At 41.3% G+C, this 27,554-nt stretch overlaps 1 protein-coding gene across 1 annotated transcript in view; it reads right to left on the reverse strand.

Annotated features, from left to right (window-relative positions):
- The window catches only part of kcnt2a (potassium channel, subfamily T, member 2a), a 69,259-nt gene that overhangs the window by 29,316 nt on the left and 12,389 nt on the right, over positions 1-27,554 (reverse strand). Inside the window, 8 exon segments of the mRNA XM_087240467.1 lie at positions 3,061-3,169; positions 3,273-3,381; positions 3,638-3,701; positions 5,981-6,117; positions 6,310-6,474; positions 8,408-8,588; positions 17,954-18,048; positions 19,297-19,380. Coding sequence (XP_087096593.1) covers positions 3,061-3,169; positions 3,273-3,381; positions 3,638-3,701; positions 5,981-6,117; positions 6,310-6,474; positions 8,408-8,588; positions 17,954-18,048; positions 19,297-19,380 — 944 coding nt within the window.

Genomic DNA, 27,554 nt, shown 5'->3' on the forward strand with positions numbered 1-27,554 from the left:
ATACACCCAGACAAGTGTGTTGAGGAAAGTTGGAGCTAAACCCTGCAGGGCACCGGACCTCCAGGAGCGAGCTTGGTGACCTCTGATATAGACAAACAAAGAGCATCTATCAATAAAAGGAGACAGGTTTACCAACAGGGAATCCTGCAGGTTGACAAACAAGAACACAAATGAAGCAACAGACACTGTGCAAGTCAGGCAGGACAAAGAACATGGCTTGCTGGTTGTGCCACTAAGCTCACCCAGACCTTCTCATTACAAATTTAACTAAGACCATTTCAGGGACAGGTACTATCTGGCACCTGTGTTTCAACTGGATACAGAAAAATTAAGTGATCTATTTCAGTAGTAGTTGATGCAACCCAAGCTCATTCTGAAAACGTAGTCCCACGGACGTTTCTGGAGACAGCGGAATACGTCCCGGGAGGTACGTACGGCCGCACTTATTTTTTTCAAGCGAACGCTGAGGGGCGGTGTGACGCTGTTTCCTTTCGCGCTTGCCGGCCGGCCGACCAACCGCTTACCTCCTTGTGTAAGGCTTCGCCGCTGCAGGGCGGGCGGGCGGGACGATCGGTAACATTGGTTGGGTTCAGGGAAGGAGGAGGGCGGGTCGGCCAATTGGCCGGTCGCGCAGTCAATCATCCGGTCAGTCGGACAGCGGCCTCCGGCAGGTTCACACGAGAACAGCGCGGGCGCGAACCACACTCACGAGAGGCGTCTGAGGGGGCTTTCACACCTGCCTTATTAAGTTCGATTGAATCGCACTAGAGTTCGTTTCCCCTTTTGGTGAGGTTCGTTTGGGCAGGCGAGAATGCAGCAATCGTACTCGAGTACGCACCAAAAGCAGACCAAATAAACGTACCGAGACCTGCTTGAAGAGGTGGTCTCGGTACGCTTTCAAACGAACCCTGGAGTGGTTCGTTTGTGATGAGAATATGATTCGTACTAAAACAGGTCCAACCGCAAAAAGTACTGCACGTTTTGGACTAGTTCAGTTGCCGTAGGCCGATACGCTGTGCATTATGGGATACGGAGGAAAATATTTGTTGACAGCGCTTTACCAACAGAGAGAGAGAGGGGAAAACATTACCTGATGGATCGTTGGTAATATTTCCGCAAGATGACCATGTCGCAGTTTAGCAAAATTAATTCACGTCTCCTCCTGAAGTGACGAGCGATGCATTAAACATTGTTTTCCAGCCGCGGTCGCGCTTCATTTTCGTAATGTATAGTTTATCTAAAGCAGAGATACAATCAGCCAGCGCAGTCGTCCCTCCAGAGTAAAAGGTTTTGTTTACCTGCAGGAGTTCACTGGCATTTTCCCTCACATGTACTCTGACCAATCAATAAGCAGTTTAGGAAATATGTTCAACAACATCTGGCCAATGAGAGATGTGGATTTTGTAAGATGACTGCATTTTGGTTCGTTATAACTGGTTCGGACCAAAGCAATTAGTATGGTGTGAAAATGACCCAAAGACGGCAGAAGATGCAACAATGTATAATTTATTACCCTTGGTCCGGACCAAATGAAGCGAACTACAGATGTGAAAGCACCCTGAGACGGGAAAAAGCGCACAACAGCGACCTCTTACAGATTCGCAAAAACAAAAACTGCAGCCGTATGTACCCGCCGGGACGTATTCCGCGGTCTCCAGAATCGTCCGCGGGACTACATTTCCACAATGAACCCGGGTTAAGTTGATGCTATAACTCAAGCAAGATCTCTCTCTGCAGGCCCCTACAGTACACCCTGAAGTGCAATCAGTTTGTTAAGTGGTGCTCTTATCTTAGAGAAGACCCTCAAACTTGCCAGATTCCTGTTGCGCTATTTCTTCTTCAGAGTGTGTTGGAGGGGAGGCTGAATTGGAAGAAGGAAGGCCCAGCCTTAGCACTGCTGTGTCCTGTTCACTTTTTTTGCATTAATGTTGACCGCATACACAGAACTTTACATTTCTGGGCTCTCGGTCTGATTTGGAGCGGAGGAAGGGAATGCTGTCTCTAAACAGAGGTTGGCCCATACTGGATAGTGGATCCCATCACCTCTGCATACCAGTCGCAAAGTGAGCTGTGCCTGAGGATGAGAGCTCATTCACCAACGAGAGTTGCCTCTTTTTATACATTAGTTTGAGGTACCTTTCTAACAGTCATAGGCTAGGCAACACCTAAAAGATTAGTAAGATATGACAATCTCAAAGTGAAACTGGATCCTTCCTGCTTGCTGGGTAACACCAGGTTATCGAAAGAAAATTCCTTCAGTGTCACCTCTTGCTGTGCCATGCTTGCACTTATTGCACTCTGCTATTAAGTTCCCCAGCCAGTGAACTCTAGAGAGTTCCTCCAAGACCCCAGCACCTAACGAAGAAGTTAGGTGTTGGATTACCTTTAAATTAAACTGTATGCCCACTAAGTCCACCAACATTTACTAATTACTACACATAACTAACCATCATAGCTAACCATCTTATCCATATGTAATGCTTGTCATTAGGGCCCTTACAGTATGGGCTATGCTGTATCTCCTTTATGGGTAGTATGTGGCTCAACAGCATTCTTCTCCTTTAGAACTGAACTGGACTGATTTCCCAATGCACTGTCATATTCAAAATAACTAGCCTTAGCTTAGCTAGGTGATCTCATCACAACTACCTTTAAAATTCCAGGGACACTGAGAAAAATTGATGGTTATGCCTTTGGTGCTGCTTATAGTAGCTTGGCAATATCACACCAAATGTGTTATGTGGTAGTTGTGATGCTTTCCATAGGGATGCCAAGTGTTAGTCATGTTATAACGTAACTTGCAGTGACTGACTGAAAGGGACATTGTGTTGTTATGCCTCTATGCCGACAACGCAAAATCACCAGATGAAATTTGGGCAATAGCTGCTCATATATATCGTATTGTGCAAGTGACCCTGCATGCATGCAAATAAAGGAACATAATCCACAAATGCAGGCCATATTATGACATAATCTCCTTCTAAATTTCTACTTTAATTTTGTTTCCTTCTAAATTGCATATGTAAGCAAGACGATATGTGATCAGGCTGGTGTACCCACAGGCCTTGTGAGGTGTGCACCAGAAGGGTGATGAATGTAGATGTTGCAGGACAGATGCAGTTCATGGCCAGCATGGCAAATTTAAACTCTTCCTCACAAACAATATGATCTGAAAGTAGACATCACAGTATAACTTTGTATTAACAAAGTTGTTTCTATGAATGTATACACTATTTGAGACAGTATGGAATTAAAGACAGATTTAACAGTACCTGCAAATTTCACATGAAATTTGTTTTCTGGTTTGAGAATCTGAACAAAAAGAGTACAGCCTGGAGCAAAATCCTTCACTGCCCAAGCACGCAGGATGGTCTGATAATCCTGAAAATAAATAAATAAAGCTGGAATATTAATGAACATTACACAAACATAACTCAGGAAATTTTTTTCTAAGAGAACCCAACAGCTTAACAGATCTTTACAGTTAATCAAGTTTTTCAGGAACACCTAAAAATCTTGAAAATATGCAGATGTGCTGAAGCAAATTGTAAGTAAACAAGGCAGCACAGTAGGTCCCCAGGAGCTGAGTTGCACCTTTAATGATTTAAAATTGATTACAAATCTCAAGAATACATACTGCTGCATTGCGGTCAGCCACACAGCGACAAGTCAGAATGAAACAAGCCTCAGCATAATCCAGTCTGTAAAGAAACATATTATTTTAGACAATATATCTTAAATTAAGTATGTTTGTGTGTGCATGTATGTATGTATGTATGTATGTATATATGTATGTATGTATGTATGTTATGTATGTTATGTATGTATGTATGTATGTATGTATGTATGTATGTATGTATGTATGTACAGGGGTTGGACAATAAAACTAAAACATTGGTCAATTTAGTGTTAAAAGTATGATGGCTAAATCTGACCAGCCTGGTGGCCAATCTTCACTGAATACACATTCCACCAGTAAGAGCAGAGAGTGAAGGTTTAATTAGCAGAGTAATATTGCAATGCACATAACATTATGGGTGACATATCACAGTTCAAAAGGGAACAAATTGTTGGTGCGCATCTTGCTGACGCATCTGTGACCAAGAAAGCAAGTCTATTTGATGGATCAAGAGCCACGGTATCTAGGGTAATGTCAGCCTACTACCAAGATCGACGAACCACATCTAACAGAAGTAACTGTGGATGCAAGAGGCAGCGGTCTGAAACAGATGTCCAGCCAATCCTTTGGTCATTTGTGCCAATGCCAAACATCAGTGTCAAAGTTGCCAGCAGCAAAAATCTTGGGCTGTGGACAATGTGAAACATGTTTCATTTTCTATTGAGTCCTCCTTCACTGTCTTTCCCACATTCGAGTGAGTTACAGTGTGAAGCCCCAAACAAGTGTACAACCCAAACTTTTTATCTGTCATTCCCACGACAAAATGATGCTGCATTGGCTGTAAAAAGAGTCCCTACACCATACTGATTAATTATTGGGATCTAAAATGAGGCATTTCAGTTTTATTGTCCAACTCCTGTATGTATGTACGTACGTGTGTATATTTGTTTTCTTGCAATTTCCTTATCCCATTTGCATTACTTGTTTAAAACTTCTTTAAATGTGGTTTAAATTTATTTATTCATTCAGTTTGACTCTTGAAGTGCCAGTAGCTATTGACTTTCATTATATGAATCACCAAGGACCACAGTGTCAGCTGGAATGTTGTAAAAAAAAACTATATTTATATATATCACCTATATTTCAGATGACCATTTCAATTTTGGGTGAACTATCCTTTCGAGATATGACCATTTGTACATCTCCTATTACAAGAGAGTTAGCATTTCTTATAAAATGCAAAACAATCAATGACAACTTTGTTTAATTTTCTAAATTCCAAAAAAATAAAAATAAAAAAATCATTGTTTTCACAGACCAAATAAAATATATTTTGGTAATTGTATAAACATTTGTTTTATTTGACTGCTGCAACACTCCCTAAATGTGTTGGAACAGAAGCATGTTTAACACAGTGTCAAATGAACTTTTGTTTTCATTACAATCTTTAACAACTAGTACCTTTAATTCCCAAACAATTAATTTTTTTTTTTATATTTCCAAATTAGTCTGTGTTGTTTGTGGCACAAGTAGAATGGGACTTGATCTAAGAACTGTACATTTCCCATGAACAATGTCATATTTATGGCAGTAATTGTCTGTATACTCTTCCAATATATTGAGTGACTTCTTCTAGTCACTCAAACCACTTTGCTGATCCCTGAACCATGAAACATGTTTGTTTTTTTTGTATCTGTTGCTCATGAATGTATAAAAGATCTTTTTAGACATTACATTCTCAGTCCAACTTCTCTACTCATTTGCAATGTCTTTTGAGATTGGCTCTACCCTGTGGAAAGAGCTGACGTTTAGCTTTCTCCTTGAGTAACAAAATTTTAAGTTGATTTCTTGATGCAGCAGCAGGCTGTTTATTTTGATTAGAAGTCAAGTAAGAGCTCAAAGGTTGAACATACAGTTGAGGTTCCTGCTTTAACTTCTTGCCTGACAAAGATTTCTCTGGATTTCCTTAATCATTTTATAATTGTAGTTGATGAAAGACTTCGATTCTTGTTATTATGCATTGTAAAATGTGATTTTTTTTCTTTGACAACTCTTTAAATACTTTTGCAACAAAATGATAAGCAATTATCTAACTATGCTTGCACAGACTGAGATTCTCCTATAATACTTAAGCGTGAATCCCTCATATGTGTTACCAGTTTTCCTGCTTACTGTGGGCTTTTTCAAATGTATTTGGTCAGAGAAAACAGTGGACATTTTTTGGAATTAAAGGAGTTATGACCAGGCCTCATGAGCTTTACTGTATGCTAACCCAAAAATAACTATATTTACTATACATGGGAGAAACCACAATGCAGTAATCTTAGCAGAAGATAGTGTCTTAAGTCTCTTTGAACTCACTTTGCTCTGACCAAGTCTTGGTCTTTGAGGGCAGAGCCCTGCAGATATATGACTCTATGTGACCACATTGGGATCCGCAGCACACTTCTGACTGCTGCATCCAGCTCAGTTGGGCAAAGGATGATGACATAGTGCTCCTAAAAGACACCAACATCAAGTGGAAATAAATAATCTAAATACACTGCAGAGCTAACTGCTGCTGAGGTGAATAAATACAGCTGTCATTAAAGTGCATATGCAAATAAAGTCCTATAATAATGGTAAATGAAGTCACAGTAACAGCGAAGTAAAATAAGAATGCATTGAATATAAACGTATGTGTTAATTACCTCAAGTTTAGGGTGGGCATAAAACTCATTTAGGAAATCCATCAGCAGGTCAATTTTGATTGAACTGACACACAACACCACGTGTTTCTCTGTTTCTGCTCTCTGTCTGCTGTAATATCCTCCAGACTTCTGCCGCTCCATCCACAGATAAGCCAACTCCTCAAACTAGTGCATTAAACCACAAAGACACATCAATGCATTACACAAAATTAACTAATATTTTTTATGATATTGCCACAGCCGCTACTGTACATTACTCTCCCTAATTGGACCATGGGAATTTTTAATTGTATTATTGCAACATTGGTGGTACAATTTATGTAAAAATTATGGTGCAATTTGAAACCACCATTTCAATATGTTTTAAAAACTTTTAAAGTAGGTAGCTCTGATTAGAGTCCTACTCTCTACTAAGTGGCCTTAACTACCAGGTTCTTAAATAAAAACATAGATACAATGTGTTATTGTGTTCATATTGTATTGTGCTATTAAGTTGGGATACAGGTAAGGTTAGGGACAGGTTTGGTGGTATAAATGTGGGATAAGGTGTAAGGGATGGGTCAGTAGTATAATTATAAATACAATGAAAAAAATGATTAATATATGCAATTTCATGCAAATCATTTTTTAAATAATTTTAAAAGTACAATGTAAAAACATGTACATGTGTGTAAAGTACATTAAACCAAATCATTAATTTAAAATTAATTAAACTTCACTTAATGGTGGCATATAATAATAATATGGATACTCTAAGGCGTATAGTATATATAGTATAAGATTTAATGTAAAACCCCTTTAAAAAAATCAGACCTGTCCGAACAAAACACAGACTGTTAGGTCTACATTCATTGTCTTGTCGGCTTTATTAATTCGGGATCGCCACAGCGGAATGAACCGCCAACTTATCCAGTACGTTTTTAAACAGCGGATGCCCTTCCAGTCGCAACCCATCTCTGGGAAACATCCACACACTCATTCATACACACACTCATACACTACGGACAATTTAGCCTACCCAATTCACCTGTACCGCATGTCTTTGGACTGTGGGGGAAACCAAAGCACTCGGAGGAAACCCACGCGAATGCAGGGAGAACATGCAAACTCCACACAGAAACGCCAACTGAGCCGAGCCGAGGTTCGACCAGCTACCTTCTTGCTGTGAGGCGACAGCACTACCTACCTAAACCTAAAACAAAGACCTGTTACCTTATTTTTAAGTTTAGCTATTATTAAACTTACCATATATGTCATACTCTTATTTTGGAAAAACCGAAGATGCAGGGAGGCCAATAAATTAACCCACACCTTGTGATTCAACCACACCTTGTGTTTGCCAATTGTTTTCTATGCATTGCTAAGTGACTCAGACGTGACAGACATGTACAGACATGTAGTTCTCCGCCAGCCATCTGATTATAGCTCGTCATAATGCAAAATGCAGGATTTACAGATTAAAAATTTATTCAGCAACACCTCGAAGAGGCATATGGTCTGTTAAGTTGAACCTTTTGCTCTTTTATTGTGAAATGTGCAACATGTTTTCAGTGAGGCAACAACCACATATTGACTGCTGAATATGTTCAATGCATGTTTATGCATCAGGTCATATCACTTAATGTGAATTTGATTGAGTCAAAGAACAGCGATGCACTCTATTCAACATCACCTGTTTATTCAGAGATTGATATCAATTACATTGTAAAATATTTGTTAGTCTGTCCCTTTTGTTGACAGTATATATTTTGCTCAGTTTGTTTAAAGATTTTGACAAACGTAATGATTTTTTTTCACAGTTTATTTAAAAATACATCATTATGTTTGCTTTTGAGTGAGATAGAGAGCAGGGACTGAGCTGCAGGAGTGACAGAGCTGAGCTCATTATTAATCATAACCATTCCAAATATGGTCTTTATGAAGATAATTCAAGGGGTAACTCCTCTATTTATGAATGACCATATACATTTTTTAACCTACCCAAGCCACATACCTACTATGTAGATATCAAAAATCAATGCACTATATAGCATCATTAATATAAAGTGGGACCTTGCATTATTAACTGCATACTCGGTATTCTCAAAAGCAGGCTTACCTGGATTGGCAGGACCATTAAAGTGACAAGTATCATAATAACCACCAGCAACTTGGATGGCCAAATATCAGGAACAACATCTCCAAACCCCACTGTAGAAAAGGTCACGATGCAGAAGTAGAAAGAGTCAAAAACTGTGAGTTTTGTTCCGGCTCGCTGCAAGTGCTCAACACCACAAATGCTGGAGAGTTAGAAACAAATGCAACAAAAGCAAACATCACAAAGAAGTCCATGGTAGTTTTGCAGAACAGTGATGCCATATACAATATGCAAAAGACTTAAAATGCTTCTCCTATGCAGAAATTGGGCTCTATTTATTTCATTTTCATTGCTAAACGTTTGTGTATTTTTTATTTCATTTTAAAATTATTTTTTATATATTATTGTCAACCCATGCTCATTCTGAAAATGTACCACTATATACATTTCTGGAGAGCGTAAAATATGTTTTATTTTCAAGTTTTTGTTTTCACAAATCCACCAGAGGCCCGTGTGTATGCTTTTTGAGATCTCAAATTTCTCTTGTAAGTGCCATTCAGGCGTACTGTTCTCATGTAAAACCTCCAAAGGGCTGCTGTCGACTGACTGACCCATCCTCCGCCTTCTCTAAACCCAACCTATAGGCTATACTGTTTTCAAAAACACCAAATGACCCGCCCACACACTTCCCTAAACCCAACCTACAGTTTTAAAAAACGATCCAGAAAAAGAAAAGCCCAGATTTATTTTTTTTTAGATTTTACCACATTTTCACTCTGTTATTTACTTGTTTATTTTACTTTTTGGCTTCTGTTTTTGTTAAACCTGCCTTCTGGACCCCTTTTTCACCGGACTCAAACCCTGTCATTACAGTCAATTCCTCTCTGCATCTCAAGTCCGCCGATGTTCATGGCGAGCTACTGCACAAACGTAAAAGTGGGAAAGCTGTCCTTGCGGAGGTTTGCGGTCAGTTGGCAAGCAGGAAAAGGAACGGCGTCATACCACCCCATAGCGTATGTTTTAAAGACCAAATGCAGCCATATGTACTTCTGGCCACATAATTTGTGATCTATAGAAATGTATATAAGGCTACATTTTCAGAATGAGTCTGTGTCATGTAGTATATAGTAAAATATATAGTATATAGTATAGTATATAGAAGGGTCACTAAAGTAAATGTTTATTCACAATTCCATATGAATATTGTAAAAAATGTATATAGTTTACAACAAATGTAACATTTTTCACCTGTTGTCACTTGTTTTGGCAACTTAGTTTGTTTTATCATGAAAACAATTGTTTGAGTGAGTTAAATATGATACATATGATGAACATATATTTTTGAGCAGCTACCTTATGAAGAGATTTACAATATGCAATCTCCATTTTCAAGTAAAACATCACACATTGACTCATGTGGTCATGAATTGATAGGATCGGGAAATGACAGAAAAGACCTAATCACTCTGTCTGCATTAACCCTCCAAATGACACATATACTATAAGCAGACAGTTTGTGAAACAGTTTCTTCTCTAAAAGCTTTGAGATGCACTTACAGGGAGTGTAAGGCGTCATATAGGGCTGTCTGAAGATTTCTAATGACTGAACACTTAACCATATTGCAATTACTATACAACTTTAGTCCAGCGATAAAAGAGAATCAAACCTCAATATGTTGCCAACAAAAGAAAGATAATGTTGCTGAGGTCTACGGTAGATAACATACAGTTATCATGTCATATTTACTTTGCTTTATTTCCAAATGACTGTTAAACCATATGGTGCATTTTGGTGATTTTAAGTGGCTACTGTAATTCTCCCTAATTTTATACATACCTGAAACACAAACAAATCATTACATTAACATTGAACATGAACCACTATGGATCTTTACTTTAATGTTTTCAATTAGAACATTTAACTATGTTGCTGCTTATTTCAGTATGAAATTAAGTATTCACTGCTGTAGTTTTCAAGTAAAAATATGGGGTGGACTTAATTTTATTTGTTAAAATGTAATTGGATGGTAAGCCATTAGTCAAACTCATGTGAGTGAAAGGTTATTGTCCCACATTCATGTCAGCAAGCACATAATCAGAAAACAGAGGGCAAGGAAAATGTTTTATCAGACAGTCATTCATTCATTTTCATATTAGTCCCTTTATTAATCATGGGTCGCCACAGCGGAGTGAACCATTAACTTATCCAGCACATATTTTACACAGTGGATGCTCTTCCAGCTGCAACCCATCACTGGGAACTTATCATTAGACATTATGAAGGCATATTAAAGCTGCAGTCTGTAATTTTTTGGTTAAAAATGACCCAAAATGAAATATTGAGCAACTACATAACTATCCATTGTTCAAAACTACCTCCTTACCAATTCACAATGCTAAGCTTGTAATAAAGTTTTATTATTGGAGTGGTATTGGTAGGTTTTCATGAGAAATATGGGCAGGCCGCCATTTGTCGTTCTGTCATTACGTTACATCTGTTAACATACTATATACAGCTGCACTCACCGGTCACTTTACTAGGTACACCTTACTAATACCAAGTTGGACTCCCTTTTGTCTTCAGAACTGCCTTAATCCTTCATGGCATTGATTCAACAAAGTACTGGAAATATTCCTCAAAGATTTTGCCCCATGTTAGCATCACACGGTTGCAGCAGATTTGTCGGCTGCACATCCATGATGCAAATCTCCTGTTCCACCACATCCCAAAATGTGCTCTATTGGATTAGGATGTGGTAACTATGGAGGCCATTTGAGTACAGTGAACTCCTTGTCATGTTCAAGAAACCAGTCTGGGATGATTTGCGCTTTATGACATGGAGCGTTGTCCTGTTGGAAGTAGCCAAGAAAATATCCCCCACACCATTACACTACCACAAACAGCCTGAACCATTGATACTAGGCAGAATGGATCCAGGCTTTCATGTTGATGATGCCAAATTCTGACCCTCCATCAGAATGTTGCAGCAGAAATCGAGACTCATCAGGACAGGCAACATTTTTACAATCTTCTACTGTTCAATTTTGGCAAGCTTGTGAATTAAAAGCCTGTGTAGCCTCAGTTTTCCTGTTCTTAGCTGACAGGAGTGGCACCTGGTGTGGTCTTCTGCTGCCCACCTGCCTCAAGGTTTGACGTGTTGTGATTTCAGAAATGCTCTTCTACATACATCGATTGTAAAGAGTGGTTGTTTGAGTTACAGTTGCCTTTCAATCAGCTTGAACCAGTCTGGCCATTCTCCTCTGACCTCTGGTCTCAACAAAGCATTTGTGCCCACAGAACTGCCGCTCTCTGGATATTTTCTCTTTTTTGGACCATTCTTTGTAAACCCTAGAGATGGATGTGCATGAAAATCCCAGTAGATCAGCAGTTTCTGAAATACTCAGACCAGCTCGTCTGGCACCAACAACCATGCCACGGTTAAAGTCATTTAAGTCACCTTTTTTCCCCATTCTGATGCTCGGATTGAATGGCAGCAGATCGTCTTGTCCATGTGTACATGCCTAAATGCATAAGGTTGCTGCCATGTGATTGAAAATTTGCTGTACCTAATAAAGTGAGTGTATATCGTATGAGAGAAGGCTGCAGATGGTGAATAATTTATAGACTTTTTATCACAGTAGCTAGAATGCTATTCTATGTTCTAAGCAAGTTTAATTTGCTTTTTGCTTTAACAACAATGTGCTATGGGTGCCAATAGCATCATGGGTAGTAAGCCAACATGTAGCACCAATAAACTTCTGGTTTCCGGAGTTTGTATTCTGTCATAACGAAGGCAAAACAATCCAAAAATAAATCTTACAAAAAAGGGGGTAAATAAATACTAACGCCTGTTTCACACCGCAAGCGTCAGCGGCGCGTGAGCAGAGCGTGAGCAGCGCGTGTGTTTTCGGCGTCCATGTTAACAGATTAGAGCTTTCATACCGCACGCAGCAGCAGCGCGTCAGAGCGAGGCGTGAGCGTCGCCGAAGCAGCAGTGCAGCGATAGTTTCGGCGCTGGGTCTATTTTTGACGCGCTGCTCACGCTCAATTAAAGTGACAGTGCATTGATAATGACCAAAACACATTGAATGACAGTAAAAAGTAGCAATTTTACCCAATAAATGCGTTAATAATGTCAAATGGTTTATATATAGTCATTCAAATGAACTTAAAACGATTAAAAACGGCAACAAACATTTATTTAGGCCCAAACTACAAAACCGAATGTAAAACAATTTTACTATCAGTTTTGCTTAAGTTGCACACTAGTGTTGCAGGAGAGGGGAAATAGAATATTTACGGGATTTGTAGTCCATAGCGAAGTGTATTGTGGGTAGTGTAGTGCGACACGCATGCTGGATGATGTGAGCTCGCTGTGTTCTGTGCAGCTAAGCAGAGGAAGAAAGTTTTAATCGGCTTTGTTTTATGTTCACTCGAGTTATTCCTACCGGGAGCTGTTTGCACTGTGAATCTGACAACACGAAAATAAGTAAAAGAATGACATGCATTAATTACTTTTGTCCGTCTCATCATCTGCACGAGCATGAATTAACGAGCTGTTATTCTGCCGCTGGACATCACTGAAGCGGTGAAATTAACACTAGTTTGATCATGTATAAATATCATTATAACTATATTGTATAAATATGATTATAACTAGGTCTACAGCAACCTGATAATCAAAAAACAAATGACATGATATCACAGGCGATTGTCTTCTGACTGTAGACAATTCTCATATAAGTTAGCTTTAGAAGCATACAGTACTATTTGATCTATAAAATTTGTTAAATAAACATTTGCAGGTTAATGAAACAGCATAGGAGGGGCCTTGGTACAGATGAAAAGTTTAAAAAGTGTATTTGTATATAGAGGGGTAACTAGATAGAATAGACAGAGATAGGTTGATCTCAGCAGCAGCTGCCGAAGAGCTGCGCGCTGCAGACGCAGCTGGTGTGAAAGGCAAACGCCTGCGTGCTGCTACTGCTCGACATACGCGCTGCTCACGCTCTGCTCACGCGCCGCTGACGCTTGCGGTGTGAAACAGGCGTAAGATGGTCATGTACAACCACTTGACATTGGTCACCTCTACAATTTGGGCCAAATACAATCTCTTCTGTTTTCTTAGTATTTATTAATAACTAAATTTTATCACACCAATCAAGAATTATGAAATCTGTTTGAAATCTAAAATATGTTTAGATGTGGTGCATTTTAGCCTTTATTGTTCAGAAAATTAGGTCCACTCCGCGGTGTGCAATTTGCTAGGGTTTTGTACAATTAGCTTTGCAATTCACCAGGGATTAATAAGGATGTGGACACAGAAAGACAAGCCTGCCTGTGGCAACTAAGTGCTTCTCCATGTAAAAGCAGAAACCACAAAAAAATGAGCTGCAATTCAATCTGTTTTTGACCCTTGACGGGCTGCACAGCTAATGGCTTGGTCTCAGTCAAATGAAAGCAAACAGACAAAACATGATGAAGACCACAGCACATTTATCTTGAGAAATCCTCTTAGAAAGGCAGTTTGTGGTTGAATGTAGACTGTCTATTGTGTCTGTTTATGTGTGTGCACTTGTTTATGTAACACATAAGTGTATGTTGCAACCATTTTAGATATGCATCGCGTGTACATTTCTGGAGAGATCAAAATGCGTTCCAGGACGTATGTTTGTTTGCAGTTTTCTTTTTGTGAATCCGCCACAGGCAGCTATATAGTCTTTTTCAGATCTCAAATTTCTCACAAGTGTCATTCGCCCCTGGTATTCTAGCATAAATTCACCTGAGGCCGATGTAGACTGACTGACTGACTGACTGATCGACTGTCTGACAGACCCCCTTTCCCAAACCCAACTAATAGTGTTTTCAAAAGCACAGATTAACACGCTCACTGCCTTCCCCCAAAACAACCAACAGTATTTTCGAAAGCTCAAATTAACGAGCCCCCAGCCCTTCCCTAAACCCAAGCGACAGTGTTTTCATTAGCAATCCAAAAAAAAAAAAAAGAGTAGATTTTCTTGATTTTTACTAGATTTTAAGATCTTACTATATTCTCACCCTCGATTGCCACCGTCAACTTCGCACTGCGTCTTTAGCCCCCCGACTAATGTGGCAAGCAATTGGGCAAACTGGTGACAGCAGAAAAGTCATCCACATGGAGGTAAGTGGTCACCGGGAGTGCGAAAAGATACAGAAGCCTTAAGTGGTATCATACCGCCCCGTAGTATTTGGCTAAAGGGGAAATGAAGCACTCAGTCAAGTTATGAAAATATATACAATAAACTCGATTAATGTAACCATTATGAAGAAAACGGCATGTTTTATTACAGATTTTAGATCTAGGGTGCCGCCATCTTTGTCAGGATCCAGTCCTTACAGCCCTGTCACTCCTGCCTGTGTTTAAAGTCTTTTCGTTTGTTTTGTGTATCAGCACATGGTTGCTCTTTTGTTGTGTTGGCCATGTTTTTCTATGCCTCGCCCCCTTGTTTAGTCCTTGTTTGTCTAATTATGTTCACCTGTTCCTCCTGCTCTCTACTCCCTTTATATTGAGTTCATTTTCCACTTGTCTTTGCCGGTTTGTCATACTATCTTTCGTGTGCATGTCTAGCTTATCTTGTTTAGTGCATGATAAAGGTTTAGTTTAGGTCTAGTTTTGTTTCTTTTGTCTAGTCCTAGTCTAGTACAAGTCTTTTTGATCTTTATCTTGAATTAATTTATCCTTTTGATTCGGTTTATTAATTTATTTTTTCCTCTTTCAGCAAGGTTGCTGTCATTTTCAATTTTATTTCTGTTTGCAGCTCAAGACTAATTTCAAGTTTTCATTTTGCCATTTTTGTGATTCTTAGCCCCAGTCTAGCCCCAGTCCTTAGCCCCAGTCTAGCCCTAGTCTTTTGTTAGTTCTTCACTGGTTGTGGATCCCCTTTCCTTGATGATCCATCTGTTGGCCACCTCTGTCCCAAACCAGAGGTTCGGCTAGCTACCGATTGACTGCTTGGCCTGAAGTTTGGAATTCCCCTTTCCTAACCAGCCTTTATTACCCCTTTAAGACACTCCCCTCTGTATTATCCTAAAGTCCTGAGTCTCCTCCCCTCACAAGCCTGTTCTCCTGCCATCACCCTGCACAATTGTCTTTCTGCATTGCCCTGTTTACCTCCTGTAAATAAACCTTTGTGTTCTCCTTTCAATTCTGCGTTTGGGTCCTCCTTGCCAACCGTGACAATCTTGGAATGTCAATGTGTCTGATATCATGGGGTTGGCTCTGTTCCTTAGCTGAACAGATACAGTGGTTGTAAAGGACTGAACACGGAGACTGTAAAGCCTAATTTAATCCAATACGTGAAGTTGTGGACGTGAAGTATCAGATGTGTGTCTAATATAAAAATTGTTATATTTAATTATTTTATCTTTTTCCCTTTTAACTACAGATCATTTGATGTGCTTTGGTCCACATTACACTGTCTGACTGCCTGTATGAGTGTTAACCATGGTAGTAACGGACTGAACACAGAGACTGGACAGCCTAATTTAACCCAATGCATGAAGTTGTGGATGTGCATCACAGAGCTGGTGTAAATACACCAAATACAAGCATTCAGGTTATGTCTTAAGTTGTATATATATATATATTTTTTTGTTAATATCTTTCATTTGATGTTCTTTGGTCCAATCTCTCACTCTGCTCCAAAGCTGCCAAGTGATTTACATTCAGACTAATGCAATGATTAAAATGATTAGACTTCACGCTTTAAGTCATAACTTTGTGGATTATGTCAAAACATTCTCTTATCAAGTTGATCAATTCGATCTCTCAACATTTATGAAGGACGTATAAACCTGCCATTTGAAAAACCATGCTGATCTTAGTTTTGTTTGAACACAGAAAGAGGTGAGCATCTGTAGTAGTGAAAAGTGAAAGTACCCACCCACATTACGACAGTACCAGTCGAAACCCATACAGGCAGTAAGGCAGCATAATATAAAAAGTGGACCAAAGTGCATCAAATTATGTGTAATTTAAAAGGGTAAAAGAAAAATAGAAGAAATATATACATTTTTATATTAGACACACATATAATGCTTGTATTTGCACCAGCTCCATGTCCACAACTTCACGCATTGGGTTAAATTAGGCTTTACAGTCCCTGTGTTCAGTCCTTTACTTCCACTGTATCTGTTCAGCTGAGGGAATGAAACCAAGCCCATGACGTCAGACACAGTGACATTCCAAGATGGCGGCACCCTAGTTCTAAAACTTATACTAAAACATGCCATTTTTTTACATGGTTATATTAATTGAGCTTGTTATATATATTTCCATTAAAGTGGAAATCGATTTACAAACTAATGTAAACTTGACTGAGTGCTTAATTTCTCCTTTAAAGACAAAATGCAGCCATACGTGCCTCTGGCAACATATTTCGCTCTCTCCAGAACAGGGGTGAACTTAGTGATTTGTGGGCCCTAAGCAATTTCAGTTATGGGGTCCTAGCATTCTTGGAAAATAAACTGCATTTTAAAAAGAAGGCTATTTAAATAATCATATATAAAAAGTATATAAAATATTTAAAGCATATTTTATATATTTAACATTTAAAAGAACTTTTATATTTAGCAAAAAAAAAAAAAAAACTATTTACTAAACTAACTACTGTATGAACTGTACAGCAGGGGTGTCCAAACTCGGTCCTGAAGGGCCGGTGTTCTGCAGATTTTAGCAACAGTATGCCTTAACACACCTACATGGTTGTTTCCATGTAGAAAGAAAGAAAGAAAGCCTAGTAAGAGCTTGATTAGCTAGCCCAGGTGTGTTTGATTGTTGTTGGAACTAAACTTTGCAGGACACTGGCCCTCCAGGACCGAGCTTAGGCACCCTGATGTACAGTTAATTAGCCATTTTTGTGATTCCATTTTAATATAAATGAAAAAAAAGTTTTAAAAAATTGAATTCACAATTAAACAAACTTTTCACCATTTTTCATATGAAGTGAATAAAATTGCTGTTTGTGAATTGGCGGCCATTACTTTACTTTTCAGTAGGAAATGTTATTTTAATTGAACAGGCCCTCAGCCCACATCATCTGGCGGTGTTTCAGCCAGAAAGCAGATAGATGCATTTCATCGTTTGTCTTATTTTTACCCATCCCCCCAACCTCCCCCCCCGCCCCAAAATGCCCAAAATTATACTTAAAGGGGGTAATTGACATTTAAAACTTCTGTGCGGGTTGACGTTAGGGAAATGGGTTGGGTATAGGGCCATTTATAGTCAAGCCTCAAATGATTTATACCTCTAGCCAATTCTGACTTTGTTTGTTTTACTTTATTTAATCCACACTGATGCCTTTTGTACATTGTCTTATTATCTTTTGGGAGAAGACTGTCAACTTGCTGGATGAATACAAGTAATTTTAAGTCAGAATTTGCCAGGCGCATGAAAAATTTTAGACTTGACTGTAATAAATGTTTTTTTACAGTATAAATACGTTATGCCTAAGTAGATTTCCTGCAAACCACCAATACCAATGTGTGTGTGTTTGTGTGTGTAAGAGAGTGTTTCTTTTCCGACTCACAAAGTGAAAATGAGGCAGACAATGGTGGAGATGAGCATGAGGACCTGATTGAACATGGCTGACTGTGTCCGGTGAATAGCTCGATGAAGATCATTCTGGGAGCCATAGAAAAAAGATGATGTCATTACATTACATTATGATATCATTACATGGTGTAAATGTTATGGCTGTGAGATGAACAGGTGTAACCTTAAAACTTTAACAAATAACCTTAAAAATGTTAATTTATTCATTCAGTTTGTTTTCGGCTTAGTCCCTTATTTATCAGAGGTTGCCACAGTGGAATGAACTGTCGAATATTCCAGCATATGTTTTACGCAGCAGATGTCCTTCCAGTCACAACCCAGTACTGAGATACACCCATACACTCTCACATTCACACACACAATCCTACACTACAGACAATTTTCGTTTTACTTAATTTATTTATAGCGCATGTCTTTGAACTGAGGGGGGAATTGAAGCACCCAGAGGAAACCCACATGAACAAGGGGAGAACATGCAAACTTCACACTGAAATGCCAACTGAGTATACTTACAGTACATTATAAATGATGCATGGTTTCCACAACATTTATTCTTCTATGGTGGGGCGCCACACCAAAATTCATCCCACCACGGCTACATTACAGCTTCTCATTCAAAACATTTAGTTGTGTTGTTTTGTTTTATAGCGGGTTATAATCAAACCAAAACGTATTAATAGATAATTTAATTATAACAGCGCAAACATTTCTGTAATCATAGCAGTGCTGTGCGTTATTTGTTTAACCCCTTAAGGTGACATGCTGTCTGACTGACAGGTGCATGATGGATGAGGCCAGCAAACACAACTAGCTTTCAGTTAAGAACACAGTTCCCTTAATTATACTTCATTTATAGATAAAGGTCTGTGGTTCTGCATGTAATGACTTTATCTTGCTGGAGTTTATAGTCGTTTCACTTTACTTCAGGATGCATTAATGCCGATCTTTAGGTCTATTGGAGGCATTCATTAATATTCCTAGCAAATCTAATAAATATTGGAGACAGACTCGCTACATAAATGCACGAAATTGCACTTCAGCAGCATTTATTTGAGAGCGCACAAGAAAATCTGCGCTTGAGCAGTGTATATTGGAAGAGCCCCAACAGACCAACAGAGGAAATCGGCACGCAAGCAAAGAGATTTGCATGCTCATATTACATAAATGCGATCTCAAATTGTAATACTGCCCCACTCCATTTGTCATTGAAATAACGCCATACAAAGTTAGAAGATCTGTGTAAATGGCCTGCCGCCACAGCGCGAAAAAATCCTAGAGGAAACTGTGATGTATATACTTTTTCCAAAATATACTCACAACCGTGCTTTCCAAAGCACGTTTTGCCAGCCAGCAGTTCAGAAAAACAGGAACGAAGAGCTTCCGGAAGGATTGATAAAAAATCTGTTACAACAAAGAAGACATATATTATTCCCTCATGAAAAACCAAAATATTCCACCCATGTAGATATTTCATATGTAGGAAAATGTTACACAATTCACAAATTCTGCTTATTTATTATTATTGCTACTAAAAATGCTAAACTAATTGTATAAATGCAGAGAACACAAGTAATTACCATACATTCAAATCAAATGTTCCATTATTTTAGAAATAAGTTTGCTATAAAAACACACTGTACATTTCATACTGCAACTCAACACTTTCTAAAGTGCAAAATGTTTTAAAGGCCAACGCATAAGATGACTGTTTTAGCTTGAATATTTTATTAAACTGGTATTACAACATGTAATTTCAGAGAGTGAATGCACAGGAAATACTATATGATTGCTAGGCAGATGATTTAAATGTTGTCACTCGATTGAAAGGCTGTAATCAATAGTTATCAGCTGATATAGGGACCAGTAGGGGCCATCTGCGCCTACTGGTAGACTCAGAAGGCTGCTATCATCCATCAACATGGTTAATCAGCTATAGATCATCTGATCTATAGTCGGAAGTTAATAATAATTATTAATTGCATTTTTAATTGCAAAACAGATCTGGATCTGGAGCCTTCTCTATTAGTATAGCTGATTTACCATGTGGATAGATGATAACAACCTTCTGAGCCTAACAGTAGACGCAATAGTCCACTACTGGCCCATATATATCAGCTGAAAACCACTGATAACGCCCATTCAATCGAGTGATACTGTTTTTTCATCACTGTAAAAAAATCCAGTATTTTTTTTTTTTGCTGATCTTTATTTCTTTGTTTAGCATCCTACCATCAATACACTAGCTCCAATGTACTGTATAATAGAACAATAATTTCCAAAAAACTTAAATTTACCAGATGTCCTTAAAAGTCCAGCGATATAATTTTAAGCAATCCTTAAAAACATGCCTCAAGGACCATTTAACATCCAATGACATCCAAAGGCGCATGATTACCCTTTGATTTGTGACAAGCTCACAGAATAATAAAGAGAAATCTGTCTTGACTACAAATGTTTACATGGCAAACACATTATTCTGCAACAGAATAGCAACCGCAAGGAGTATTTCTGTTGCTAGGGTGTTCAGGGTGGTGCTATGAGGTTGTTCTTTGTAGGTGTTCATAGTGGTAACCAAGTATGGTATTCTGGCTGGTTGCTAAGTCATTTCTATGCTGTATTACTGGTGATTAGTTATTGACCCAAGTCAAAACAAATATGAATGATATTTTGGTGGTGTCTAGATGGCTCAAGTCCCTTCATCAGAGTTAGTCTTGAGATTTGTTTGATTGTATACTGCAAAAATGATATACTTTTGAAAACCACACCTTTTAAAGTCAAATAATTAAGACCTTTTTTGAGTAGAGGGTAGTAAGTTATTTGTTAAAGCACTGAAAAATCCCTAGGTGTAAGGTGTAGTACAAGTAATGCAACCTACATATGTAATTAACCGGACAGTTTACACAAAAATTACCAAAATATTTAATAAATGTAGAAGTTTTTTTGGTCTGTTGAACACAAAAGACATTTTGAAGAAAACTGAAAACCTGTATGACTACCATAGAGTGAGTATATTGAGACAACATGTTGGGTAACTATCTCTTTAACATGAGCAGATTAAGATAATAATGAACTTGTTATTGTGTCTACTAATTAATAATTTGTCCATCATTTATTAATCATACTTCAACATTTACTAATGCATTATTAAAATCCTTGTTAAGTAAGAGAGGATGTACATTTAGATATTGTTCTTGCAGAATAAAGCCAGACAGGGTTACCAGCAGCCCTATGCAAAGCACATGTATATGTGTATACATAAAAATGTACTGTATATGAATATACTCACAAACAGTGAAGATTATTTTTATTACCCAGTTGAGCTGCATTATTAGTTTTGGTGGTTATTTTCCGGGGATTACATACTTTGCAAAGTCATGATTGACCAATCAAAGACAAGTAAGTATTGCAGAGAGCAACAACATTAGTTAATGCACTTCAAGTGCAGAAGAATAACACTTTACTTAAAGGGGCTGCTCATTAGACTGCCATGAAACTTTTATAATCATGATATGACACCAAGTGGCAACAAGCCATTACGGAAGTAACTGAAACTGCAATTCATCGACTCGCCTTTGAGGGCTGGCTCCAGGAACTCCAGGGTCTCTATTTTGACGATCCATGCGCAAAGTGCAAAGCGCTGGGCTCAAATGCATTAAGGGCTTGTCAGAATCCACTTTTGCTAAAACAAGGACAAAAAAAATCCGCTTTGCGCCGTGGCGCATGGTCTAAAAGGGTTGAGCTTATTTTCTTAATGAGTTATAGGTGTGTTTTGAGAATAAACCAATCAGAGTCTCATCTCTCATTCCTTATAAGAGTCAGTTGCGTCACGCCATAAGCGCATTTGCTATTTACATAACAGACTTTGTAAGTGGACAAACTGAGCGTTTCACTAGCAAGAAAACAGCTAAACAGAGCATCTGCAGCGCGAGAATGAGAGATAAGGCCTCATCATTATCTACTTTCACTTTCACTCTCATGGATAGGGAAACCTTGAAAGCACAGACATCAGTTAGCCTTTAAATAATTAATTTAGCTTGTTAAGTGCAAAAATTTGTTTCAAAGCTATTTCTAAATTCATTTCTAATTTCCAGCAAACGAATAAATAAACAATAATAATGAAGTGTGTTCAAAAAACTGAGTTATATCCTAAAACATGCTGTGCCCCATATGGTCTGAAACCTAACAGTTGGGCAAATCTATTCTTGTTTTTAATAAAACAAATATGAATATGCATGTAATAAATAATACTGCTAATAAGAATAACATTATACAAAAGCAAATTGTCACGGATAAACTAAAAAAAAAAACCCGAGATGAAAAAGGCATAAAGTATGGTTTTTATATTTATGTAGGCTAGAAAATAATATGTTTTGCAATATTTTAATCTTTTATATTTATATCCTTGTTATATCCTTATTATATCCATAATATTTTAATTCTTTTTCATATGTAAAGATGTATTGCTGTACATTTTGTGTGTGTTAAGCAGTGTGTAAGCAAGGCGCACAACTAATGTGCTCTGCACTAGACTTTAGACCGCTTTGTTCTAGTCTATTGAAACATCTATTTTAGTTTCTCAAAATAGCAACGCGCCAGCAATGCTTCTTCCTTTTTGAATCAGAATGCCTATGGGCACACATATGAGCGCAAATGCATATGCTATTTAAACACAACGTCAACAAAATGTCAAAAAGAATCATGCGCCAAGCTGGAACTAGCACACAACTATTGTGTCGTGCATAGCGCCACATTGCACCGGGTGTATGATAGGGCCCCAGATGTTCATCGACTGCAATGCTAAATTTGCCAATTTTACAGCTGATAAAAACATGTTTACAGCCTGGTACAAAAGATGGTTTTAGTGTATCCTTCATGACAACTTAGAGGAGGGTGAATTTTTGAAACTCATACGTTTTGTTTGTATTAAGTTATATTAAGTCTATAAGTCATAGGTAATGAAGTATTAGGCGTTTCTCCCAAAGAAAAGCCTGTCTAAGCAAAATGCTAGCAGGTATCTGTAGCTCCACTGATGTTCTGCCTCTTTGCCCTTTTTTGATAACCTCTGTTCGGTGCGATGACACGTGAACCAAATAGTGACGGTTGGCCACGCCTACTTGTTGCTTCATTTGTCCTCTTCAGAAATATATGGGTGATGTCACAAATACTACGTCCATATCTTTTGCAGTCTAGGCATGCTTTTTACGTCACTTTAAATGCAAAGATGATATTGGTTAAGAAGTCTTTATCATGACAACTTGACATAAACAAATACACCATAACTTGTCTTTGTCTTTGTCATGACACTGACATTATCAATACAACATAACTTGTCATGAATTTGTCATAAATAGGACTATCATGAGCTTATTATAATTATGTCATAAATTTTATTAATATTCTTAATATCCACTACAATGACAATTTAAATTTCTCAAACAATGCGATCTTTGCATTTAAAATGACAAACCTGAGCTAATGACACTTCTAGACTTATGGCAACTTAAGTTCCCCTTCGGGGGGAACTTCAGCACTATAAGTGGATTTGATTGTAAAATCCACGCATTGGGAGGTTCGGTTCAGAAGCTACTCGTCTGAAAGAGTATAGAACGGGCCAATTAAGAATGAATTGGCAGCGCAAGCCTGCGCAGGTGAGCGGCATAAGCAATCAACTGAGTATATAAGCTCACCTGGCGCCAGCAGACGCTATCCTTTTCGCTTCAGAGACTTTCTGATCGAGTCGATGAGGGTTCCTCCTGCTGTGACCAGCGATTCTGAGCGAACGAGAGCATTCTCCCGGTCCAGAGTGTGTACACGCAGTGGCAGACGGTCGAGCTGGGTTTCTCCCTTGCCTGGCGTTCTTTGGGTCCGGTCCTCCAGAGCGGTGCGTATAAAGTTGCAAACTTCACAGAAAGAGCAACACAGTCGTGCAGCACGTCCTTATCAGGACGGCGCTCCGACTGTGCGTTTCTGGATGCGGTGGTTTCCTGTCCTCGGATGATGGGCGCGGGCACTGCGTTACATGTCTGGGGGTCCAGCATGTTAATGCGCTGCTCGCGGGCAGTTCATGTCGTCATTGCGATGCCATGACTGTTGCGCAAGATCGCGGTTAGCCTTTGCAAAAGGGCGAACCACCCCAGTTGTCCCCTGCTCTGCAGCGGGCACTCGGGCAGATCTGAGGGTTTCAGCGAGAGATAATCCGTCGCCCACGGGCCCGCGGACCTCCCGCTCCTCTAAGCGCTCCATCCAAGCTTCGGGCGGGGGAAGCGATCCGTCTAACAGATGGTAGCCCTTACGCCCGATGACACCGGAGACCAGATGTCCACCGCGGCATTGGAGGGTGGGCTTTCATTGTCCGATAATGATCCAGACCCGCTCGCCCCCTTCGGGCTGGTGAGCGCTGTCACTACGGATCCTGAAACGGACATGTTAGCCGTGCTTTCCCGGGCTGCTTCGGCCGTGGGTTGGAGATGGTTTATCCCCCAGCTCCGCGGCCGGACCGACTAGAGGGGCGTTCCCTTCTTCCCGGAGGTGCACAGTAGGCTCACGCGGTCTTGTAAAGCACTTTTTTCTGCTCGTGCTGCGTGTTCCTCCACCCTAACCACTCTTGACGGTGAAACAGCCAGGGGGTATGTGGCGATTCCTCAGGTTGAGTGCGCGATGGCGGTAAATCCGCGCGGCGCCTCTTCTTGGCGGGTTCGCCTCGTCTCCCATCCAAAGCCTGTAAGTTATCTACCTCCCTCGGAGCTAGAGCTTATATAGCTGCGGGCCAGGCTGCTTCCGCCTTGCATGCGATAGCCACCTACCAGCGCTACCAAGCGCAGGCGCTGGCCGAGCTGCACGAGGGTGGGTCCAACCCAGGCTTACGAGCTTCGCACCGCCGCCGACTTAGCTCTTCGGACTACTGAATCCGCTGCGTGTGCGTTGGGGAGGACGATGTCCACATTAGTGGTCCAGGAGCGCCACCCCTGGCTGATATGCGCAAAGTCGACAAAGTCTGCTTTCTTGACTTCCCCATATCCCCAGCCAGGTTCGGCGACACTGTCTGTGAATTCACCCAGGAATTCAAGGCGGTGAGAGAGCAGTTGGTGGGTGATGTCTTATCGGCGGTCCGTAGCCCGCTCCGCCCGCCGTGCCATTCATACCTGCTCCTCGCCGAAGGCGCCCGCCTACGAGAGCTGCTCCGCCCCCGCACACGCCTTCGGCGAAGCGAGCGCGTCGGGCACCTCGGAAGCAGGCAGCCCCCCTGCCCAGAACGCCGCTAAGTCTGGCAACGGACCGCGAAGCGCCCCTGGGACAGGCCATCTGGAGAAGAGGGAACTTGCTCTTTCCCCGCTGGAGGGCGGGGCCCCATTTCCAACGGCACTTTTTACTGCCATGAAAACATTATGAAAGGGCACTTTTCACTTCCCCAGATGTGACAGCCCGAAATCTGCCAGTCTGGGACGCTATGCTTTCTAGCTTGCAGATTCGGTGCATTTCGCCAGTGGCTCACGAGCGCTGGGAGGACGGTCTCCTTTCTCCCACCCCTCGAGCCTCCCCTCCGGAGCTCGGGTTTGGAGTGAGAGCAAATATCTCACCTCCAGCTTTTCCGTGGGACCCGCGAGCTTCCCGGATCAGCACACCCACTCCGCGCTGCCCCACTGCTGGTACGTCAGCGATTGTAGCGATGAGTCCATTAGCGAGAGCTCTGCCTGCCTGGTTAGCGCGGGCCAGCTCTTCGCGGTGGCTCATACGCACAATCAGACTCGGCTATGCGATTCAGTTCGCGAAACGGCCCCCCAAGTCACGGGTGTGTATTCACCAGGGTCAGCCCCCTGTCCGCCCCTGTCTTGCGAGAGGAGATTGCTGTCCTCCTGGCGAAGGATGCAATCGAGCCGCTCCCTCCAGCCGAGATGGAGAGCGGGTTTTACAGCCCACGCTTCATCGTGCCCAAAAAGAGCGGTGGGTTACGGCCAATCCTAGATCTGCGCGTTTTGAACCGCTGCCTGCACAAGCTGCCGTTCAGAATGCTAACGCAGAAGCGCATCCTCCGGTGCGTTCGTCCTCTGGGTTGGTCTGCAGCATTAGACCTGATGGACGCGTATTTCCATGTCTCCACTCTTCCTCGCCACCGACAGTTTCTGCGGTTTGCGTTTGAAGGTCGAGCTTGGCAATACAAAGCCCTCCCCTTCGGGCTCTCTCTGTCTCCGCGGGTCCTCACCAAGCCCGCGGAGGGTGCCTCAGCGCCCCTTCGGCTCGCGGGCATCTGCATACTCAATTTCTTTACGACTGGCTGAATTTGCCCTCTCTTTGATTATGCACAGAGTTGATTATGCACAGAGACAAAGTGCTCTGGCACTTCCACCTGTGGGGGTTTCAGGTCAACCGAGAAAAGAGCAAACTCGCCCCCGTGCAGAGGATCTCTTCTCTCGGGCTGGAGCTGGACTCGGTCACCATGGCAGCGCGCCTCTCCGGAGAGTGCGCTCAGCTGATGCTGTACTGTCTGAGAGAGCTCGACAGTAAAATAGTGGTCCCACTGAAACTATTTCAGAGGCTCCTGGGGCATATGGCATCCGCAGCCGCTTCATGCCGCTCGGATTATTCTATATGAGACCACTTCAGCACTGGCTTCACGATCGAGTCCCCAGACGCGCATGGCACGCGCGCGCACACCGAGTCTCTGTTACTGCGCTGTGTCGCCGCGCCCTCAGCCCTTGGAGCGACCCCTCGTTCCTACAGGCCTGGGTGTCTCTAGAACAGGCGTCCAGTCTTGTTGTCGTTTCAGCAGACGCTTCCAACACGGGCTGGGGGGCTGTGCGTTGCGGGCATGCGGCTGCGGACCTGTGGAAAGGTACCCAGTTGCATTGGCATATCGCCTGGAGCTGTTGGCAGTGTTCCTCGCTCTCCACCGTTTTTTTCCGGTGCTGGAGCGGCAACACGTGCTGGTCAGGACGGACAGTACGGCGGCGGTGGCGTATATCAGCCGTATAGGGGGTATGCGCTCTCGCCGCATGTCTCAGCTCGCCCGCCGTCTGCTCCTCTGGAGTCATCCGCGGCTGAAATCGCTGCACGCCATTCATATTCAGGCAAGCTCAACCGTGCAGCCGATGCGCTCTCACGGCAGCCTTGCGTCCTGGAGCATGGAGACTCCACCCCGAGTCTGTTCAGCTGATATGGGCGCGATTCGGGGAAGCCCAGATCGATCTGTTGCTTCCCCCGAGATCGCTCATTGCCAGTTGTTCTTTCCCTGACCGAGCGCTCTCGGCACGGATGCACTGGCTTACAGCTGGCCTCGGGGCACGCGCAATACGCGTTTCCCCCAGTGAGCCTGCTCGCGCAGTTACTGTGCATGGTCAGGGAGGACGAGGAACAGGTTGCTGGTTGCGCCCCTCTGGCTCAACCGGACCTGGATGTCAGAGCTCTCCCTCGCGATAGCCCTCCCCTGGCAGTCCCTTCGAGAGAGCACCTACTCTCTCAGGGACAGGGCACCACCTGGCACCCTCGCCGATCTTTGGAGATTTTTAGACGCGAGGAAGACTTAGGTAACCTCCGATTGCGGTGGCTAATACCGTCACTCGGGCTAGAGCCCCCTCCCC

Source organism: Danio rerio, chromosome 2, assembly GCF_052040795.2.
Source record: "Danio rerio strain M-AB ecotype USA chromosome 2, GRCz13ab, whole genome shotgun sequence".
Classification (NCBI taxonomy): Eukaryota; Metazoa; Chordata; class Actinopteri; order Cypriniformes; family Danionidae; genus Danio; species Danio rerio.